General features: G+C 43.0%; 1 protein-coding gene across 3 annotated transcripts in view; it reads right to left on the reverse strand.

Moving 5' to 3' along the window:
• The window catches only part of LOC138307215 (monocarboxylate transporter 12-like), a 137999-nt gene that overhangs the window by 112591 nt on the left and 2102 nt on the right, over positions 1–23306 (reverse strand). The window contains exon 2 of one of the 3 annotated variants that reach the window (XM_069247851.1): positions 16833–16910. In XM_069247851.1, coding sequence (XP_069103952.1) covers positions 16833–16893 — 61 coding nt within the window. In that variant the 5' untranslated portion in view covers positions 16894–16910. Of the gene's footprint in view, positions 1–13356; positions 13410–16832; positions 16917–23306 lie in introns of those variants that run through there. The other 2 variants (XM_069247850.1, XM_069247852.1) reach the window with 2 other exon arrangements.

Genomic DNA, 23306 nt, shown 5'->3' on the forward strand with positions numbered 1-23306 from the left:
AGATGGCTAATATAGGCTTTGCCTGTTGCCAAATCCATTTGCATATAAATTTTTGCAATAAAATTTGTTGAAACTAAAAATCATTCTCATTTATTTTTTTTTGGTCACCGGAGACGAAGTCTCATGGTGATCTATTCTAATCCCCATTTTTCTGTAGTCCGTCTTGCGACAATAAACATAAACAATTAACATGTTCTACTTCTACAAAACCGCTGAAGCAATGTCAATAAAATTATGCACGAACTTTCTAAGGCGTAGGACCAATAAGAATTGTAAGTTATATGACCCCCACCCCCAGGGGGCTGTGGGAGAGGCCAAAAGTGGAAAAATTAACTTAAATTTCAAAAGGCTTCTTCTCCACTCACAGATGTGGTAGAATCAAATACAATTCATGGATAGAAAGGTCTCTAGGCCTTCTACAAAAATTATGAATTTACGACCCTAGGGTCTCGGGTTTCCCACGGGAAAGATGGTTAAGTTTATCATAACTTCTATAGGGAAAAGTTTACTATAGTTTATATTAGGGAAAAAACACATTTTTGAGCATTATTTGGTCATTTATAATAGAAAATTAGTCAAATGTTGTGAGAACTATCCTTAAGAGATGGCCATTGAATCATATTAACAAATTTCCCGTGAATGACCACCAGGGGCCTTAGGGGCGGGGCCAAATAGGCTAATAAAAATTCTAAAATTCTGGAGCCGATAGAATCAAATTCTCTTCATAGATGAAAAGGTCTTAAGATCCTTTACAAAAATTAAGAATTATATGACCCTGGGGTCTCATGTTTACCCCTGGGGAGGGGGTCAAGTTTACAATAGTTTATATAGGAAAAACACATTTATGAACATTATTTGCTTAGTTTTCATGGGAAATTAGTCAAACTTGGTAAGACTTATTAACCTGAACTAGCATTTTAACATCGTATCAATATTCCCTGGGGAGGGGGTCAAGTATACTATAGTTTATGTAGGAAAAACATATTTATGAACATTATTTGCTTAGTTTTCATGGGAAATTAGTCAAACTTGGTAAGACTTATTAACCTTAAATAGCATTTTAACATCGTATCAATATTGCTTCTGACCGACGCCCAGGGCAAGGGGAGCTGGCCATGGGCCAGCAGTCTCCCAGTCTCCCAGAGTACGTACCTTGCACTTCATGCATACTGCAAATTTACATAGGAGGCCGTCCTAACATAACCTAGGCTGTTAATTAAACAAGCAAAGCAGATATACTTCCTGGTGAATCCTAACACGAAAATAATGGCAAAATAATAAAATAAAAAAATGATTTAAATTGTAAAAGCAAGAATTGTCATGTTAACATATATGTATCAAAACTATTTTGATAGTCTTTTCACCAGATAGACCAGGTTGACTGCCAACTGCAATGATAATTAGACCTAAGTTCAGCACGCGCGTGAAGAACGAACTTAAAGTCGAAGTTGATGCAGAATGTCCAATAAGGCTGTACAAGTAAATGTTTATTTGCATATGGCGTTTCAAAACCTCCGGTTCATCACCCGAATATGATCTACCCTTACAGAAGAATGGGTAATCCTTCCGACACTTACACGTTTAGTGATTGTCTGTGTTCATGTGGATTAAGTATATAGTTGTATATCTTCTCTGTTCATATATCAATTAATGAGGAATCCATCATTGTATGATCGGCCGTCAGTAATGTACAACTTATGTCGCTGATAACTGATAAAGTTAACCCGATACCGTCGTTTTACTCAAAGATTGTACAAGTATCATGTCTATCGCACATGTTACAGAAAATTTAACAGTGGTGGTGTATATTTACCTAAACGTTTCCATGACAAGGATAACCTACGTACGTTTATGGATATTGATGAATATCAATGTTGATTATTTAACAACTTCACGCACCATTTGTTGACTGTAACAGTTGTGGAAACAGAAAGCATTAGATAGACGTAGGCCGATTCTTAAGCACTGAAGTCAATAACAAGTCATAATGGAGAATGGAGAAAATATTACGGATTTCGATGACAGTGAACCAGCGTTAGCAGAAGCAAGTAAATTAAAGTGGTCGTCGAGAAAAGAATTCATTATTTCCCTCCTTGGGTATTCTTTAGGGCTAACAGACATATGGCGTGTACCTTATCTCACCTACAGGAATGGAGGGGGTAAGTATACCCATAAGACAACAAAAGAAAACAAATTAACATGTAGTATGTATGAAACTGTCATATTATATAGGAATGGATATGAAATGAGGGATCGGGATCGACATGCTACATCGCTGACGAATGATATTTCTGCTCTATCAAAAACAGAAGCTTTTACACCATTACCACCATTATACAGTAATAATAATTATTTGTTATGCTTGATGTCAAAATGAGTTAAACTCTCCGCTAGCTTTTGGTCAAGTTTACATAAAAATGTACAGTATTTACAAATCAAAACATATCACAGAGCCAAATCATAGATAAACTATAATGAAGATAAAATAATTTAATAGTAAATTAGAATGAGTCTAGTAAAAACGTCTTTGCACTTAGTTTAAAAGATAACAAGAGGCCCATGGACCTTAACGGTCATCTGACTATTACCACAATACAACATAGTCGTTTTCACAAGAAGTTGTTTAAAGTATATTAGCCTATTGGACCTCTGTGACCTTGAATGAAGATCAATGTCATTCATTTGAACAAATTTGGTAGCCCTTTATCACAGCATGTCACAGGCCCAATATCAGATTTCTAGGCTTCTTAGGTAATCACAAGAAGTTGTTTAAGGGATTTTAGCCTATTTGACACATGTGACCTTGAATGAAAGTCAAGATCATTCATTTGAAAAAAACTTAGTAGCCTTTCATCTCTGCATGTTACAGGCCCAATATCAGTAATCTGGGCCTTCTGGTTCTTGAGAAGTTGTTTAAATATTTTAGCTTTTTTGACCCCTTTGACCGTGAATGAAGGTCGAGGTCATTCATTTGAGCAAACTTGATAACACTAAGTCCCAGCATGCCATGGGCCCAATATAAGGTATATAGGCCTTTTAGTCATTCACAAGAAATTGTTTAAAGGATATTAGCCTATTTGACCCCTGTGACCTTGAATGAAGGTCAAGGTTATTCATTGGAACAAATTTGGTAGCTCTTTATCCAAGGATGCCACAGGCCAAATGTTAGTACCCTGGGTCTTCTTGTTTTTCAGAAGTCGTTTAAATGTTTTGGCCTGTTTGACAGCTTGCCGCGAGCCCGCTATCAGGTCTTTAGGCCTCTTTATTATTCACAAGAAGTTGTTTAAAGGATTTTAGCCTTTTAGACCCCTGTGATCTTGAATGAAGGTCGAGGTCATTCATTTGAACAAACTTGGTAGCCCTTCATCCTAGCATGCTACAGGTCAAATATCAGTGCCCTGGGCCTTTCGGTCATTTAGAAGAAGTCGTTTTGAATGAAAAGTTTACGCACGGCGGACGCTGCATGATGACAATAGGTCATCCTGACCCTTCGGGGTATGGCATTTCTGACATGTTCAGGTTAAACATTCCAAGTAGAAGGACCCTGGTATGTAAAAGATATCTGAATCGTTTTAGTGTTAAATAGATAGTACACCAAAATTGTCTGGTTGTATAAAACATTTAGAAATTCAAAAATTTAAACATATCACAGGATGGTGTATTAATATCACACTTTAATATAATCCTAGCTGCTCCTATTAGAAGTTTGTCAAATTTGGCAGTATTATTTTCCCCACATACTTGCACAATAGTTTAAATGCAAGTAGACAAAAAAGTTAAAATATGTTTGACATGAAAATTGACTAAGAAATAGACTACTACGTTTCATTTGAAAAAAAGTAATGGACAGCTTTTTGAACACATAGCTAATTTGACAATTTCACAGTGACACCGAACAGTTTTTTATTTCTCTGATTTGCACTTTCGATTACAGGGTCATTTATAACAATATTAAGGCGTCTATTTTGTTTATCGTTGATGAGTACACTCAACACAGCGGGTTTTTTTTCAGCATTTATACATATCTACACCAATCAATAATAAGTTGTAAATCTGCTTTTAGATTGTCACTAATTACATCAATGACTTCGTCAGAATACATAACTGTGGTATCATCAGCTTACATATGGAAGTTACAGCTTTTGTTAAGTAGAGACAACTCATTTACATATGAAATATAATATGAACATCAGAGGACCAAGTATTGATCCTTGGTGTACACCAACGGTAGGCTACTGTCTATGACTCAAAAGATTGTTTAAAACTTACAGAGCAGTCGTACACTAATTTTTTGTAATAAAATATTATGATTGACCAGGTCAAAAGACTTGCGAAAATCAAGGAATAACACACTTGTAGGAAAACCTTTGTCGATAGCTTCAAACCATAAATTAGTGATCTTTGTCAAAGTTGATTGGCATGAATGACGAGGTCTGAAACCCGATTGATTTTCCAATAACAATTCGTGCCGTGATAAAAAGTCATAAAAATGTTTGTGTGCATGTTTTTCAAGACCTTAAATGCACATGAAGTACAGATATAGGTCGATAATTGGAGATTTGTTCTTAATAATCACAATTTCTTATTAAAAGATACTTTAGCTGTTTTCCATACAGTTGGAAAATTACATGTATCAATAAAATGATTAATAATTTTGCCACACGATCTACACAGTGTTGTAAAAATAATGTGCTTATATTATCTAAACCAGTCGATGACTTACTATGTACTTAAAAACAATAAAACATCCATGTGTGGAATAGAAACGGTATAATTTTTAGTGGTAGTAAAACCAGTCACCCCACTCCCTTAAAGCTGAGAGTTAGTAGAAACTAAAACTTCTATAGATTGCTAATATTTTCATAGCACTCCGCCTACAACTTGCGACTGGTGTCATGCATAAAATGTACCTCCTGCAAAAATAGTATTCGGATACTTTTTATACCCTATCAAAACATGCATCCTTGCATAAAATGTCTCCCTAATATGTTCATATTCAACATACTTTGTCTCAAAATTTTGTTAGAACAGAACTGAGGGTGGCAGTTATTAGTGTGACCCACACAGAGAGATCGTTACACCCAGTGCAAATTTGAAATTTTGTCTATTTAAACAAATTCGGATAAGAGAAAAACATTTCACACATGCACTGACCATAAAAGCACTTAAAATAGAGCTGCCCTACCTCAGAGGCGTGGGGATACTGTTTATTCTGCATAAAAAGTACTCTTTTTTCAAAAATTTCAATCCTCAATCAAATTAGTTTGCAATTGATAGAATTTGTATACAAGTGACCTTAAAGATCTCATTTAAAAGTTTCTGTAACCCAACCTAGCTCATCCTCACCCCAGGGGTATAAATGGTACATGTATTCTTCATAAAAAGTTACCCATTATAAAACAAGAGGCCCAGAGGGCCTGTATCGCTCACCTGGTTAGTAATGCCATGTGATGTTCTGAATACAGGTTCAGTGTTTCTTTCTGAAGGAATTCGAATATTTATCTCTAATTCCCCTATTGGACCCCAGCCCTCCTACCCCTAGGGGGTCAGAGCCAAAATCTATACAAGTTCTGTTTCCCTTCCCCAAGGATGTTTCTGGCCAAATTTGGTTACAATCCATGCAGACCTCTAGGACAAGTAACGATTTATAGGATTTACCTTTAATTCCCTTATTGGGCCCCGCCCCTGCTGACCCCGGGGAGTCAGAGCCAAAATTTACACAAGTTCTGTTCCCCTTCCCCCAAGGATTTGGATACCAAAACTGATACAAGTTCTGAAAGCGCTCATGTCCACTGTGATTGAGAAATATATCTCAGAACCACTTCTCAATCTCATCGGACATCCACCCATTCTCCTGGGTTGTCCAAATGGATCCCTCTGCAGCCTCTTCGACATTTAACCGTGACGATTATTTGTTTTATGAAAAAGTTTACATTAATTATTTGTATTTGTCCTGTTTTTTGTGTTTGTTTTTTTCTTTTTAAACGGCATAGGATCACATTTGATATGATGTAGGCTTATAATCAGAAGTTAAAAATGCTTGTCCGAGATAAAAATGATACTAGAAAAATGACTGGATAACTTGGACAAAAAGGAGTAGATATGGTAGGACCAGTATTTGGCCTTAATTTTTCAGGCCGAAAAATATTAACTCTGATCCACATCAATTTCACATCAATAAATACTCTCATACTTGCCATTCATCAAAACATAACTTTTTATAACCATGTACATGATGTGCTCCACCGCCGACAGACCATAATGGTAAAGATGCTCCACCGCCGACAGACCATAATGGTAAAGATGCTCCACCGCCGACAGACCATAATGGTAAAGATGCTCCACTGTGGACAGACCATAATGGTAAAGATGCTCCACCGCCGACAGACCATAATGGTAAAGATGCTCCACTGCCGACAGACCATAATGGTAAAGATGCTCCACTGTGGACAGACCATAATGGTAAAGATGCTCCACCGCCGACAGACCATAATGGTAAAGATGCTCCACCGCCGACAGACCATAATGGTAAAGATGCTCCACCGCCGACAGACCATAATGGTAAAGATGCTCCACCGCCGACAGACCATAATGGTAAAGATGCTCCACCGCCAACAGACCATAATGGTAAAGATGCTCCACCGCCGACAGACCATAATGGTAAAGATGCTCCACCACCGACAGACCATAATGGTAAAGATGCTCCACCACCGACAGACCATAATGGTAAAGATGCTCCACCGCCGACAGACCATAATGGTAAAGATGCTCCACCGCCGACAGACCATAATGGTAAAGATGCTCCACTGCCGACAGACCATAATGGTAAAGATGCTCCACCGCCGACAGACCATAATGGTAAAGATGCTCCACCGCCACAGACCATAATGGTAAAGATGCTCCACCGCCGACAGACCATAATGGTAAAGATGCTCCACCGCCGACAGACCATAATGGTAAAGATGCTCCACCGTGCCGACAGACCATAATGGTAAAGATGCTCCACTGCCGACAGACCATAATGGTAAAGATGCTCCACTGCCGACAGACCATAATGGTAAAGATGCTCCACTGCCGACAGACCATAATGGTAAAGATGCTCCACCGCCAACAGACCATAATGGTAAAGATGCTCCACCGCCGACAGACCATAATGGTAAAGATGCTCCACCGCCGACAGACCATAATGGTAAAGATGCTCCACTGTGGACAGACCATAATGGTAAAGATGCTCCACTGCCGACAGACCATAATGGTAAAGATGCTCCACTGCCGACAGACCATAATGGTAAAGATGCTCCACTGCCGACAGACCATAATGGTAAAGATGCTCCACCGCCGACAGACCATAATGTAAAGATGCTCCACTGCCGACAGACCATAATGGTAAAGATGCTCCACCGCCGACAGACCATAATGGTAAAGATGCTCCACCGCCGACAGACCATAAAGGTAAAGATGCTCCACCGCCGACAGACCATAATGGTAAAGATGCTCCACCGCCGACAGACCATAATGGTAAAGATGCTCCACCGCCGACAGACCATAATGGTAAAGATGCTCCACCGCCGACAGACCATAATGGTAAAGATGCTCCACCGCCGACAGACCATAATGGTAAAGATGCTCCACCGCCGACAGACCATAATGGTAAAGATGCTCCACCGCCGACAGACCATAATGGTAAAGATGCTCCACTGCCGACAGACCATAATGGTAAAGATGCTCCACCGCCGACAGACCATAATGGTAAAGATGCTCCACCGCCGACAGACCATAATGGTAAAGATGCTCCACCGCCGACAGACCATAATGGTAAAGATGCTCCACGCCCAACCGACAGACCATAATGGTAAAGATGCTCCACCGCCGACAGACCATAATGGTAAAGATGCTCCACCGCCGACATAATGGTAAAGAGCTCCACCCACCATACCATAATGGTAAAGATGCTCCACCGCCGACAGACCATAATGGTAAAGATGCTCCACCGCCGACAGACCATAATGGTAAAGATGCTCCACCACCGACAAACCATAATGGTAAAGATGCTCCACCGCCGACAGACCATAATGGTAAAGATGCTCCACCGCCGACAGACCATAATGGTAAAGATGCTCCACCGCCGACAGACCATAATGGTAAAGATGCTCCACCGCCGACAGACCATAAAGGTAAAGATGCTCCACCGCCGACAGACCATAATGGTAAAGATGCTCCACCGCCGACAGACCATAATGGTAAAGATGCTCCACCGCCGACAGACCATAATGGTAAAGATGCTCCACCGCCGACAGACCATAATGGTAAAGATGCTCCACCGCCGACAGACCATAATGGTAAAGATGCTCCACCGCCGACAGACCATAAGTAAGAGCTCAACAGACAAATGGTAAAGATGCTCCACCGCCGACAGACCATAATGGTAAAGATGCTCCACCGCCGACAGACCATAATGGTAAAGATGCTCCACCGCCGACAGACCATAATGGTAAAGATGCTCCACCGCCGACAGACCATAAAGGTAAAGATGCTCCACCGCCGACAGACCATAATGGTAAAGATGCTCCACCGCCGACAGACCATAATGGTAAAGATGCTCCACCGCCGACAGACCATAATGGTAAAGATGCTCCACCGCCGACAGACCATAAAGGTAAAGATGCTCCACCGCCGACAGACCATAATGGTAAAGATGCTCCACCGCCGACAGACCATAATGGTAAAGATGCTCCACCGCCGACAGACCATAAGATGCCCAACCGTGGTAAAGATAAAGCTCCACCGCCGACAGACCATAATGGTAAAGATGCTCCACCGCCGACAGACCATAATGGTAAAGATGCTCCACCACCACAGACCATAATGGTAAAGATGCTCCACCGCCGACAGACCATAATGGTAAAGATGCTCCACCGCCGACAGACCATAATGGTAAAGATGCTCCACCGCCGACAGACCATAAATGGTAAAGATGCTCCACCCGCCACAGACCATAATGGTAAAGATGCTCACCACCGCGACAGACCATAATGGTAAAGATGCTCCACCGCCGACAGACCATAATGGTAAAGATGCTCCACCACCGACAGACCATAATGGTAAAGATGCTCCACCGCCGACAGACCATAATGGTAAAGATGCTCCACTCCGACGACAGTCACCCAGACCATAATGGTAAAGATGCTCCACCGCCGACAGACCATAATGGTAAAGATGCTCCACCACCGACAGACCATAATGGTAAAGATGCTCCACCGCCACAGACCATAATGGTAAAGATGCTCCACCGCCGACAGACCATAATGGTAAAGATGCTCCACCGCCGACAGACCATAATGATAAAGATGCTCCACCGCCGACAGACCATAATGGTAAAGATGCTCCACCGCCGACAGACCATAATGGTAAAGATGCTCCACCGCCGACAGACCATAATGGTAAAGATGCTCCACCGCCGACAGACCATAATGGTAAAGATGCTCCATGGTAAAGATGCTCGACTGACGACAGACCATAATGGTAAAGATGCTCCACCGCCGACAGACCATAATGGTAAAGATGCTCCACCTCCGACAGACCATAATGGTAAAGATGCTCCACCGCCGACAGACCATAATGGTAAAGATGCTCCACCGCCGACAGACCATAATGGTAAAGATGCTCCACCACCGACAGACCATAATGGTAAAGATGCTCCACCGCCGACAGACCATAATGGTAAAGATGCTCCACCTCCGACAGACCATAATGGTAAAGATGCTCCACCGCCGACAGACCATAATGGTAAAGATGCTCCACCGCCGACAGACCATAATGGTAAAGATGCTCCACCCCGACATACCATAATGGTAAAGATGCTCCACCGACAGACCATAATGGTAAAGATGCTCCACCGCCGACAGACCATAATGGTAAAGATGCTCCACCGCCGACAGACCATAATGGTAAAGATGCTCCACCCCGACAGACCATAATGGTAAAGATGCTCCACCGCCGACAGACCATAATGGTAAAGATGCTCCACCGCCGACAGACCATAATGGTAAAGATGCTCCACCGCCGACAGACCATAATGGTAAAGATGCTCCACCGCCGACAGACCATAAAGTAAAGATGCTCCACCGCCGACAGACCATAATGGTAAAGATGCTCCACCGCCGACAGACCATAATGGTAAAGATGCTCCACCGCCGACAGACCATAAAGGTAAAGATGCTCCACCGCCGACAGACCATAAAGGTAAAGATGCTCCACCGCCGACAGACCATAATGGTAAAGATGCTCCACCGCCGACAGACCATAATGGTAAAGATGCTCCACCGCCGACAGACCATAATGGTAAAGATGCTCCACCGCCGACAGACCATAATGGTAAAGATGCTCCACCGCCGACAGACCATAAAGGTAAAGATGCTCCACCGCTGACAGACCATAATGGTAAAGATGCTCCACCGCCGACAGACCATAATGGTAAAGATGCTCCACCGCCGACAGACCATAATGGTAAAGATGCTCCACCGCCGACAGACCATAATGGTAAAGATGCTCCACCGCCGACAGACCATAATGGTAAAGATGCTCCACGGACAGACCATAATGGTAAAGATGCTCCACCGCAACAGACCATAATGGTAAAGATGCTCCACCGCCGACAGACCATAATGGTAAAGATGCTCCACCACGACAGACCATAATGGTAAAGATGCTCCACCGCCGACAGACCATAATGGTAAAGATGCTCCACCGCCGACAGACCATAATGGTAAAGATGCTCCACCGCCGACAGACCATAATGGTAAAGATGCTCCACCGCCGACAGACCATAATGGTAAAGATGCTCCACCGCCGACAGACCATAATGGTAAAGATGCTCCACCACGGACAGACCATAATGGTAAAGATGCTCCACCGCCGACAGACCATAATGGTAAAGATGCTCCACCTGCCGACAGACCATAATGGTAAAGATGCTCCACGCCGACAGACCATAATGGTAAAGATGCTCCACCGCCGACAGACCATAATGGTAAAGATGCTCCACCGCCGACAGACCATAATGGTAAAGATGCTCCACCGCCGACAGACCATAATGGTAAAGATGCTCCACACGCCGACAGACCATAATGGTAAAGATGCTCCACCGCCGACAGACCATAATGGTAAAGATGCTCCACCGCCGACAGACCATAATGGTAAAGATGCTCCACCGCCGACAGACCATAATGGTAAAGATGCTCCACCGCCGACAGACCATAATGGTAAAGATGCTCCACCACGACAGACCATAATGGTAAAGATGCTCCACCGCCGACAGACCATAATGGTAAAGATGCTCCACCGCCGACAGACCATAATGGTAAAGATGCTCCACCGCCGACAGACCATAATGGTAAAGATGCTCCACCGCCGACAGACCATAATGGTAAAGATGCTCCACCGCCGACAGACCATAATGGTAAAGATGCTCCACCACCGACAGACCATAATGGTAAAGATGCTCACCACCGACAGACAGACCATAATGGTAAAGATGCTCCACCGCGACAGACCATAATGGTAAAGATGCTCCACCGCCGACAGACCATAATGGTAAAGATGCTCCACCGCCGACAGACCATAATGGTAAAGATGCTCCACCGCGACAGACATGGTAGATGACCGACAGACCATAATGGTAAAGATGCTCCACCGCCGACAGACCATAATGGTAAAGATGCTCCACCGCCGACAGACCATAATGGTAAAGATGCTCCACCGACAGACCGCTCCAGACCATAATGGTAAAGATGCTCCACCGCCGACAGACCATAATGGTAAAGATGCTCCACCGCCGACAGACCATAATGGTAAAGATGCTCCACCGCCGACAGACCATAATGGTAAAGATGCTCCACCACCGACAGACCATAATGGTAAAGATGCTCCACCGCCGACAGACCATAATGGTAAAGATGCTCCACCGCGACAGACCATATACTGGTAAAGATGCTTCACCGTGGACAGACCATAATGGTAAAGATGCTCCACCGTGGACAGACCATAATGATAAAGATGCTCCACTACCGACATACCATAATTGTAAAGATACTCCACCACCAACTAAGTAACTTTTGTAACTGAAGAAAAACACTAAATTGTCTGATCCTGTTTTTGACAGTGAAAAAATACCATTTGTCTGCGGTGGAGCACATTTCAGCTACAGACACAATACACATGATTATTAGGATTAGTGAGATATTTCCAGGTACTCATTAAATGGTTATAAAATATACATATATATGTATGTAATTCTCATCACACTAATTCAAAAGACAATATTTAGCATAAACTGGGAAGTTTACTCTGCAATGAATATCATAAAACCAATTCCATAGTCAAGGTGAAAATATCTTGTATATTGGTAAAATCTAATTGATAAGATATGAGGCTGATGAATCATCCTCTTTACATTCACAAAACAATATTCTAAGGGAGGTTCACTTTAACTAACTTAAAGGGGTACTACATTTCCGAAGCGGCTTTTGATTCTTTAAATGGGAATGTAGAAAAAGATTGATAATTTTGTAGAGTCGCACAATCAAAGATGCTCCACCGCCGACAGAGCATAAATTTATTCATCATTTCAACAATAATTGGTGTTTAATTGTGTGTATATATGTCTAATTAATATAGAAAATAATATAAAATAACTTATTTTGCCTTTGGTGCATGCGCAATCAGTGCTTCATTCCATATAAGATATAGTGCCAGTTATTTTTTTCGAGATGCAATTAATTATTTTTCATATTTCTAACTTGAAAATAAAATTAGAAGCTCAAACTTTTCAATGGTGGTAATGGTGTAGAGAAGTAGCTTTTGTAACTAAAGAAAAATACTAAATCGTCTGTTTTTGATAGTGAAAAAATACCATTTGTCAGCGGTGGAGTATCTTTAAGTTATAAACTAAACGTTAATACTACACTTATCATCACTTCCTAAACAATTTACTGTAATAAATAGATTAAATGTTAATTCTCATAACGCAGGTTGTATTACATTTCCCGCTGTCGTCCTAATTTCCCCGCTTTAGATGATTAACACTGCGCTAGACGACAGCTGACTGAATCTTCACTGTAAACACAAATTATGCAGGAAAACTTCCATATGTTTGGTGTTGTAACCTTATCATATGTCATCGATATAAATGTTTGTATGCTATTATTGTTTTTAAGAAACTTTAATTTTTTGTTACAGAAAGGTAATGGCCTTTAAAGCAATCATACATTGTATCTAGGAGATGAATTTGACTCCCTTGAATTAAACCTTAGACAACCATCCATGGGAGGTGGATGTGAGTTACCTCCCTTCACTTACCCAAGACAACCATCCAGCCCCAGCCCCTAGCCAGGGGAGGTGTGTGTGAGTTATCTCCCTTCACTTACCAAGATAACCATCCAGCCCCAGCCCCTAGCCAGGGGAGGTGTGTGTGAGTTATCTCCCTTCACTTACCAAGATAACCATCCAGCCCCAGCCCCCATCCAGGGGAGTTGGGTATTGTTTTTTTCCGCTTTACTTACCCCCATCCAGGGGAGTTGGGTATTGTTTTTTTCCGCTTCACTTACCCAAGACAACCATCCAGCCCCAGCCCCCATCCAGGGGAGTTGGGTATTAGTTATCTCCCTTCACTTACCAAGATAACCATCCAGCCCCAGTCCCCATCCAGGGGAGTTGGGTATTAGTTTTCTCCCTTCACTTACCCAAGACAACCATCCAGCCCCAGTCCCATTCAAGGCAGGTGGGTGTAATTTAGCTCCATTCACTTACCAAAGACAATAATCAGTGATTTTTTATGGTATTTTAATTGGGAAAAAAGGTTTTGTATTCAATTGGGAATTTTTAATCGACAAAAGATCAGTTTTGGGAAAAAGTTACACATTACTGAATATCTATAGGTGATTAAATATTGTAAAATAGTAAACTGTTTCATTTTATCAAAAGGTAATGACCATCACAACAGTTTCAGAGTATTTTTTTTCAGATTAAACAACAAGGGTAAAGATTTCATGGGTTTATTTGTTTTTCAGCTATTTGATTGGGGAAGTTTTCATTGTAATTGGAAACAAGAGGCCAAGAGGGCCTGTATCGCTCACCTGGTTTGTAATGCCAAGTAATGTTCTGAATACAGGTTCGTTGTTTCTTTTCTGAAGGAATTTTAATATTAACCTCTAAATCCCCTATTGGGCCCAACCCCTCCTGCCCCCAGGGGGTCAGAGCCAAAATTTATACAAGTTCTGTTCCCCTTCCCCAAGGATGTTTATGGCCAAATTTGGTCACAATCCAAGCAAAACTCTAGGACAAGTAGCGATTTATAGGATTTACCTCTATTTCCCCTATTGGGCCCCATCCTTCCTGCCCCAGGGGGGCCAGAGCCAAAATTTATACAAGTTCTGTTCCCCTTCCAAAAAGGATGTTTGTGGCCAAATTTGGTTACAATCCATGCAGAACTCTTGGACAAGTATCGATTTATAGGATTTACCTCTATTTCCTCTATTTGGCCCCGCCCCTCCTGCCCCCGGGGGGTCAGAGCCAAAATTTATACAAGCTTAAGTTCTGTTTCCCCTCCCCCAAGGATGTTTGTGGCCAAAGGACTAGATATGGTAAGGGTCATCTATGGCCCCCAAATCCGCTATTTTTCAAAGTCTGTTACTTTAAAGGTAGGTTTCGCCCAATGAAATATAAAGACTACGAAATTGAAATTTATCCTATACATAGATATAATCTTCAGATCATTTTCAATGCATACAGCGAACGATATGGGTGGTCAGTTGCCTAGCTTGACCAGGAAAATACTCCTCTAAAAATAGAGCGAAGTCAAGCTTTACATAGAACATGATGTATTTTTTTCAAAACGAGGCCGCAGCAACAAACGGAAGCGTGCAACAAAATGTCAAATAGAAGTGACAGTCTTGCCACGCCATGTTTAGATAAAAAACAACAACAACAAATCGAAGTGCGAGGGACTGTTTATACATATCATATAATCTAAAACACTTCATGTTACTTACATACGCTCGCTAACTTTGTACACCAAATATACATGTAGTTAGTCTGCGGTTGTTTGTGCGCTGGCATACGTGTTGAAATTTAACTCACCATGTGCAATGCCGTTACACGAGTCCCAACAGATCCCGGCAAGTTCCGCTTGAGATGTGGCTTCTGTTTCTTCTATTGCTACATGCCATCTCTGAATTCAATTCCCTATAGATATCCTAGGGTGCTACCGAATCAATTATAATTTCCTCCACTTTGTTGCCGATTCAGATATATTTTTTTTCAATCTCACACACATTCGTTCAGCCATTTTGTTTACTTTTAGTGCGTGACAATGCGCATGCGCCAAACTTCGACAACACAATCCATCGCAGCTTCATTTGCATATTATTGTCTGACGGACACCGTAATAAATCAAGGATTTCCTTCAATTTTGGATTCAAGACACATTTGTTCAATCTCAAACACATAAAGAAATTAAATTGAGATATTTTAATGTTTTTTCATCTTTTCTTCCACTTATCGAATTTCACAAAGAAATATTTATTTGGTTTGGCGAAACCTACCTTTAAGATGTTATTCTTGCATTTCAAATATTAACTACATACCGGACATATTTGATAGTGCTATAAGGTAATATAGCAGTTCTAGTTGCCATGGCAACCATTTTATTATACATAAATTATGCAAAATGTGAAAATTTCATCAAAATTGGCATTTTTTATGCAGTTTTTCATCTAGTTAACATAGAGCGCATTCTAGAACAAACTTTATATTTCTCAAAATGATGTATTTTTCGAGTCTGCTAATTCTCTTAAAATATAAAGTTTGTTCTAGAATGCGCTCTATTGCTTTTAAAAGAAAAACTATCAAAATATATGCCAAAATTGACAAAAAATTTCAAATTTGCATAATTTATGCAAAGTTACCATGGTTATATAGCAAAAACATACTTTCTGTCAACAAAAACATCATTAAGTTTTTATCAGGGGTGTATTCAATATTTCAAACGCGGCAACTTAATTTCTAAATACTTAATTTAAAATTTGGTAGATTTAGGGGCCAAAAAGAGCCATTATCATATCTAGTCCTTTGGTTACAATCCATGCAGAACTCTATGACTAGTAGTGATTTAAAGGAAGATGTTGACGGACAGACGAGAGCTAAAAAATAGGGGGATTTGGCATTGGGAATGGTGTCATTTGCTGACCCCAGTCATATAAGAGAAAAATCATTGACAATCCAGCCGTGGCCCCATCCAGAGAGGTTGGTGTGGGTTATCTCCCTTCACTTACCCAAGATAACCATCCAACCCCAGGGGTTTCATTATCTTTCAGGAGAGGCGGTACAATTGCAATTTCAGGGGGTACTTTTCTATACCATCTGTATGCTATCTAATGTAATTTAGCCCAAATCAGGCGGTACCACAGCCAGGTTCAACCAGCAAAAAGTACCGGGTACCGCCTGATATTGAAACCCCAGCAAACCTACCCAGGGGAGGGTGTGTGTGAGTTTATCTCCTTTCACTTACCGAAGATAACCATGCATCCAGTCCCATCCCCCAACCAGAGGAAGGGGGTATGAGTTATCTCCCTTGACTTACCAGGTGTGAGTTATCTCCCTTCACTTACCCAAGACAACGATCCAGCACCAGCCCCCATCCAGGGGAGGTGTGTGTGAGTTATCTCCTTTAACTTACCCAAGATAACCATGCATCCAGTCCCATCCCCCAACCAGAGGAAGGGGGTATGAGTTATCTCCCTTGACTTACCAGGTGTGAGTTATCTCCCTTCACTTACCCAAGACAACCATCCAGCCCCAGCCCCCATCCAGGGGAGGTGGGTGTGAGTTATCTCCCATTTTCAAATCGCACACATCTGTACCTTCAAAAGACATTATAAAGAATATCATATTAATCATTAATTAACTGAAAAAAAACCTTTAAGTGTATGCATGTATTTAAAAAAATCTAAAAATGAAATGAAGTGAAACCTGTATATATGTAGCTTCTTTTTAGCAGAAACATATATACATAGAGATTGGAAACTCCTTCTTTGTCTATGTTGACAGGCAGAGGGACCTCCAGTTTATAGGCATTTTCCCTTGGATAACTATTTTTAAGAGTATTCTTTTAAACATGATATTTTTGCATCAACACAAAGTTTAAACATTATATCATGGTTTGATGTGATCAGTTTTCCGAATTGATGTTATTTAATATTATTTTTGAAAGAACGAATATGAGCAATTTTACCTGGTTTTTCGAAAATCAGGCATTCAAAACCGGAAGTGCATTTTGTTTTATTAATATATAAATTATAAGTTAAAATATAATCTTTTCTTTCCAAAATCGTACTCAAACCATCTGAAAATTACTTAACTTTTATAACATATCAAAGTTATTCTGCTGTATTTAACTATTTAAGAGTTTATCTAAAAGCCCCTAGGGACATACAGAGGTACATCTGCCTATCGTAAAAATGACGAAGTTGCCAGAGATTTTGAATGACAGAATGATTGAGAATATGATATCTTTATTGTATATGGAAATCAAATGAACAAGGAAATAGAAACAGTTGATATTTGGATTTGATATTCAAAATTAAATCAAACCATTGAACTTAAGGTAGTCACTTGATCATAAACCATATCTGCAATTTTTTTTATTTTATCAATATAGACTCCCGTAATTTAAAATGAGAGTCTCCAATTTTCTTAAGCAAAAAAATCTGTGCAGTTTTTACTGTACATTTAATGTCTTTACAAAAAAGATTTATAAAACAAGAGGCCCAGAGGGCCTGTATCGCTCACCTGGTTTGTAATGCCAAGTAATGTTCTAAATACAGGTTCATTGTTTCTTTTCTGAAGGAATTCGAATATTTACCTCTAATTCACCTACTGGGCCCTACCCATCCTGCCCCCGGTGGGTCAGAGCCAACATTTATAGAAGTTCTGTTCCCCTTCCCCCATGGATGTTTGTGGCCAAATTTGGTCACAATCCATGCAGAACTCTAGGACAAGTAGCCGATTTATAGGATTTACCTCTATTTCCCCTATTGCCCCCCCCCTCCTGCCCCCGGGGGGTCAGAGCCAACATTTATAGAAGTTCTGTTCCCCTTCCCCCAAGGATGTTTGTGGCCAAATTTGGTCACAATCCATGCAGAACTCTAGGACAAGTAGCGATTTATAGGATTTACCTCTATTTCCCCTATTGGGCTCCACCCCTCCTGCCCCCGGGGGGTCAGAGCCAACATTTATAGAAGTTCTGTTCCCCTTCCCCCAAGGATGTTTGTGGCCAAATTTGGTCACAATCCATGCAGAATTCTAGGACAAGTAGCGATTTATAGGATTTACCGCTATTTCCCTTACTGGGCCCCGCCCCTCCTGCCCCCGGGGGGTCAGAGACAAACTTTATACAAGTTCTGTTCCCCTTCCCCCAAGGATGTTTGTGGCCAAATTTGATTACAATCCATGCAGAACTCTAGGACAAGTAGCGATTTATAGGATTTACCGCTATTTCCCCTATTGGGCCCCGCCCCTCCTGCCCCCAGGGGGGGTCAGAGCCAAACTTTATACAAGTTCTGTTCCCCTTCCCCCAAGGATGTTTGTGGCCAAATTTGGTTACAATCCATGCAGAACTCTCGGACAAGTAGCGATTTATAGGATTTACCTCTATTTCCCCTATTGGGCCCCGCCCCTCCTGCCCCCAGGGGTTCAGAGCCAAACTTTATACAAGTTCTGTTCCCCTTCCCCCAAGGATGTTTGTGGCCAAATTTGGTTACAATCCATGCAGAACTCTAGGACAAGTAGCGATTTATAGGATTTACCTCTATTTCCCCTATTGGGCCGCCCCTCCTGCCCCCGGGGGGTCAGAGCCAAACTTTATACAAGTTCTGTTCCCCTTCCCCCAAGGATGTTTGTGGCCAAATTTGGTTACAATCCATGCAGAACTCTAGGACAAGTAGCGATTTATAGGATTTACCTCTATTTCCCCTATTGGGCCCCCGCCCCTCCTGCCCCCGGGGGGTCAGAGCCAAAATTTATACAAGTTCTGTTCCCCTTCCCCCAAGGATGTTTGTGGCCAAATTTGGTTACAATCCATGCAGAACTCTAGGACAAGTAGCGATTTATAGGATTTACCTCTATTTCCCCTATTGGGCCCCGCCCCTCATGCCCCCGGGGGTTAGAGCCTAACTTTATACAAGTTCTGTTCCCCTACCCCCAAGGATGTTTGTGGCCAAATTTGGTTACAATCCATGCAGAACTCTAGGACAAGTAGCGATTTATAGGATTTACCTCTATTTCCCCTATTGGGCCCCGCCCCTCCTGCCCCCGGGGGGTCAGAACCAAACTTTATACAAGTTCTGTTCCCCTTCCCCCAAGGATGTTTGTGGCCAAATTTGGTTACAATCCATGCAGAACTCTAGGACAAGTAGCGATTTATAGGATTTACCTCTATTTCCCCTATTGGGGCCCCGCCCCTCCTGCCCCCGGGGGGTCAGAGCCTAACTTTTATACAAGTTCTGTTCCCCTTCCCCCAAGGATGTTTGTGGCCAAATTTGGTTACAATCCATGCAGAACTCTAGGACAAGTAGCCATTTATAGGATTTACCTCTATTTCCCCTATTGGGCCCCGCCCCTCCTGCCCCCGGGGGGTCAGAACCAAACTTTATACAAGTTCTGTTCCCCTTCCCCCAAGGATGTTTGTGGCCAAATTTGGTTACAATCCATGCAGAACTCTAGGACAAGTAGCGATTTATAGGATTTACCTCTATTTCCCCTATTGGGCCCCGCCCCTCCTGCCCCCGGGGGGTCAGAGCCAAACTTTATACAAGTTCTGTTCCCCTTCCCCCAAGGATGTTTGTGGCCAAATTTGGTTACAATCCATGCAGAACTCTAGGACAAGTAGCGATTTATAGGATTTACCTCTATTTCCCCTATTGGGCCCCGTCCCTCCTGCCCCGGGGGGGGGGGGGTCAGAACCAAACTTTATACAAGTTCTGTTCCCCTTCCCCCAAGGATGTTTGTGGCCAAATTTGGTTACAATCCATGCAGAACTCTAGGACAAGTAGCGATTTATAGGATTTACCTCTATTTCCCCTATTGGGCCCCGCCCCTCCTGCCCCCAGGGGTTCAGAGCCAAACTTTATACAAGTTCTGTTCCCCAACCCCCAAGGATGTTTGTGGCCAAATTTGGTTACAATCCATGCAGAACTCTAGGACAAGTAGCGATTTATAGGATTTACCTCTATTTCCCCTATTGGGCCCCGCCCCTCCTGCCCCGGGGGGTCAGAGCCAAACTTTATACAAGTTCTGTTCCCCTTCCCCCAAGGATGTTTGTGGCCAAATTTGGTTACAATCCATGCAGAACTCTAGGACAAGTAGCGATTTATAGGATTTACCTCTATTTCCCCTATTGGGCCCCGCCCCTCCTGCCCCCGGGGGTCAGAGCCAAACTTTATACAAGTTCTGTTCCCCTTCCCCCAAGGATGTTTGTGGCCAAATTTGGTTACAATCCATGCAGAACTCTAGGACAAGTAGCGATTTATAGGATTTACCGCTATTTCCCCTATTGGGCCCCGCCCCTCCTGCCCCCAGGGGGGGTCAGAGCCAAACTTTATACAAGTTCTGTTCCCCTTCCCCCAAGGATGTTTGTGGCCAAATTTGGTTACAATCCATGCAGAACTCTAGGACAAGTAGCGATTTATAGGATTTACCTCTATTTCCCCTATTGGGCCCCGCCCCTCCTGCCCCCCGGGGGGGGGGGGGGTTCAAGAGCCAAACTTTATACAAGTTCTGTTCCCCTTCCCCCAAGGATGTTTGTGGCCAAATTTGGTTACAATCCATGCAGAACTCTAGGACAAGTAGCGATTTATAGGATTTACCTCTATTTCCCCTATTGGGCCCCGCCCCTCCTGCCCCCGGGGGGTCAGAGCCAAACTTTATACAAGTTCTGTTCCCCTTACCCCCAAGGATGTTTGTGGCCAAATTTGGTTACAATCCATGCAGAACTCTAGGACAAGTAGCGATTTATAGGATTTACCTCTATTTCCCCTATTGGGCCCCCGCCCCTCCTGCCCCCTGGGGGGTCAGAGCCAAACTTTATACAAGTTCTGTTCCCCTTCCCCCAAGGATGTTTGTGGCCAAATTTGGTTACAATCCATGCAGAACTCTAGGACAAGTAGCGATTTATAGGATTTACCTCTATTTCCCCTATTGGGCCCCGCCCCTCCTGCCCCCGGGGGTCAGAGCCAAACTTTATACAAGTTCTGTTCCCCTTCCCCCAAGGATGTTTGTGGCCAAATTTGGTTACAATCCATGCAGAACTCTAGGACAAGTAGCGATTTATAGGATTTACCTCTATTTCCCCTATTGGGCCCCCCCCCTCCTGCCCCCGGGGGGTCAGAACCAAACTTTATACAAGTTCTGTTCCCCTTCCCCCAAGGATGTTTGTGGCCAAATTTGGTTACAATCCATGCAGAACTCTAGGACAAGTAGCGATTTATAGGATTTACCTCTATTTCCCCTATTGGGCCCCGCCCCTCCTGCCCTCGGGGGGTCAGAGCCTAACTTGATACAATTTCTGTTCCCCTACCCCCAAGGATGTTTGTGGCCAAATTTGGTTACAATCCATGCAGAACTCTAGGACAAGTAGCTTTTTATAGGATTTACCTCTATTTCCCCTATTGGGCCCCGTCCCTCCTGCCCCCGGGGGGGGGGGGGGGGTCAGAACCAAACTTTATACAAGTTCTGTTCCCCTTCCCCCAAGGATGTTTGTGGCCAAATTTGGTTACAATCCATGCAGAACTCTAGGACAAGTAGCGATTTATAGGATTTACCTCTATTTCCCCTATTGGGCCCCGCCCCTCCTGCCCCCGGGGGTCAGAGCCAAACTTTATACAAGTTCTGTTCCCCTTCCCCCAAGGATGTTTGTGGCCAAATTTGGTTACAATCCATGCAGAACTCTAGGACAAGTAGCGATTTATAGGATTTACCTCTATTTCCCCTATTGGGCCCCGCCCCTCCTGCCCCCGGGGGTCAGAGCCAAACTTTATACAAGTTCTGTTCCCCTACCCCCAAGGATGTTTGTGGCCAAATTTGGTTACAATCCATGCAGAACTCTAGGACAAGTAGCGATTTATAGGATTTACCTCTATTTCCCCTATTGGGCCCCGCCCCTCCTGCCCCCTGGGGGGTCAGAGCCAAACTTTATACAAGTTCTGTTCCCCTTCCCCCAAGGATGTTTGTGGCCAAATTTGGTTACAATCCATGCAGAACTCTAGGACAAGTAGCGATTTATAGGATTTACCTCTATTTCCCCTATTGGGCCCCGCCCCTCCTGCCCCCGGGGGTCAGAGCCAAACTTTATACAAGTTCTGTTCCCCTTCCCCCAAGGATGTTTGTGGCCAAATTTGGTTACAATCCATGCAGAACTCTAGGACAAGTAGCGATTTATAGGATTTACCTCTATTTCCCCTATTGGGCCCCGCCCCCTCATGCCCCCGGGGGTCAGAGCCAAACTTTATACAAGTTCTGTTCCCCTCCCCCAAGGATGTTTGTGGCCAAATTTGGTTACAATCCATGCAGAACTCTAGGACAAGTAGCGATTTATAGGATTTACCTCTATTTCCCCTATTGGGCCCCCCCCCTCCTGCCCCCGGGGGGTCAGAACCAAACTTTATACAAGTTCTGTTCCCCTTCCCCCAAGGATGTTTGTGGCCAAATTTGGTTACAATCCATGCAGAACTCTAGGACAAGTAGCGATTTATAGGATTTACCTCTATTTCCCCTATTGGGCCCCGCCCCTCCTGCCCTCGGGGGGTCAGAGCCTAACTTGATACAATTTCTGTTCCCCTACCCCCAAGGATGTTTGTGGCCAAAGTTGGTTACAATCCATGCAGAACTCTAGGACAAGTAGCTTTTTATAGGATTTACCTCTATTTCCCCTATTGGGCCCCGCCCCTCCTGCCCCCAGGGGGTCAGAACCAAACTTTATACAAGTTCTGTTCCCCTTCCCCCAAGGATGTTTGTGGCCAAATTTGGTTACAATCCATGCAGAACTCTAGGACAAGTAGCGATTTATAGGATTTACCTCTATTTCCCCTATTGGGCCCCGCCCCTCCTGCTCCCGGGGGGTCAGAGCCAACTTTTATACAAGTTCTGTTCCCCTTCCCCCAAGGATGTTTGTGGCCAAATTTGGTTACAATCTATGCAGAACTCTATGACTAGTAGCGATTTATAAGGAAATGTTGACGGACGGACGACGGACGGAC

Source organism: Argopecten irradians, chromosome 14, assembly GCF_041381155.1.
Source record: "Argopecten irradians isolate NY chromosome 14, Ai_NY, whole genome shotgun sequence".
Classification (NCBI taxonomy): domain Eukaryota; kingdom Metazoa; phylum Mollusca; class Bivalvia; order Pectinida; family Pectinidae; genus Argopecten; species Argopecten irradians.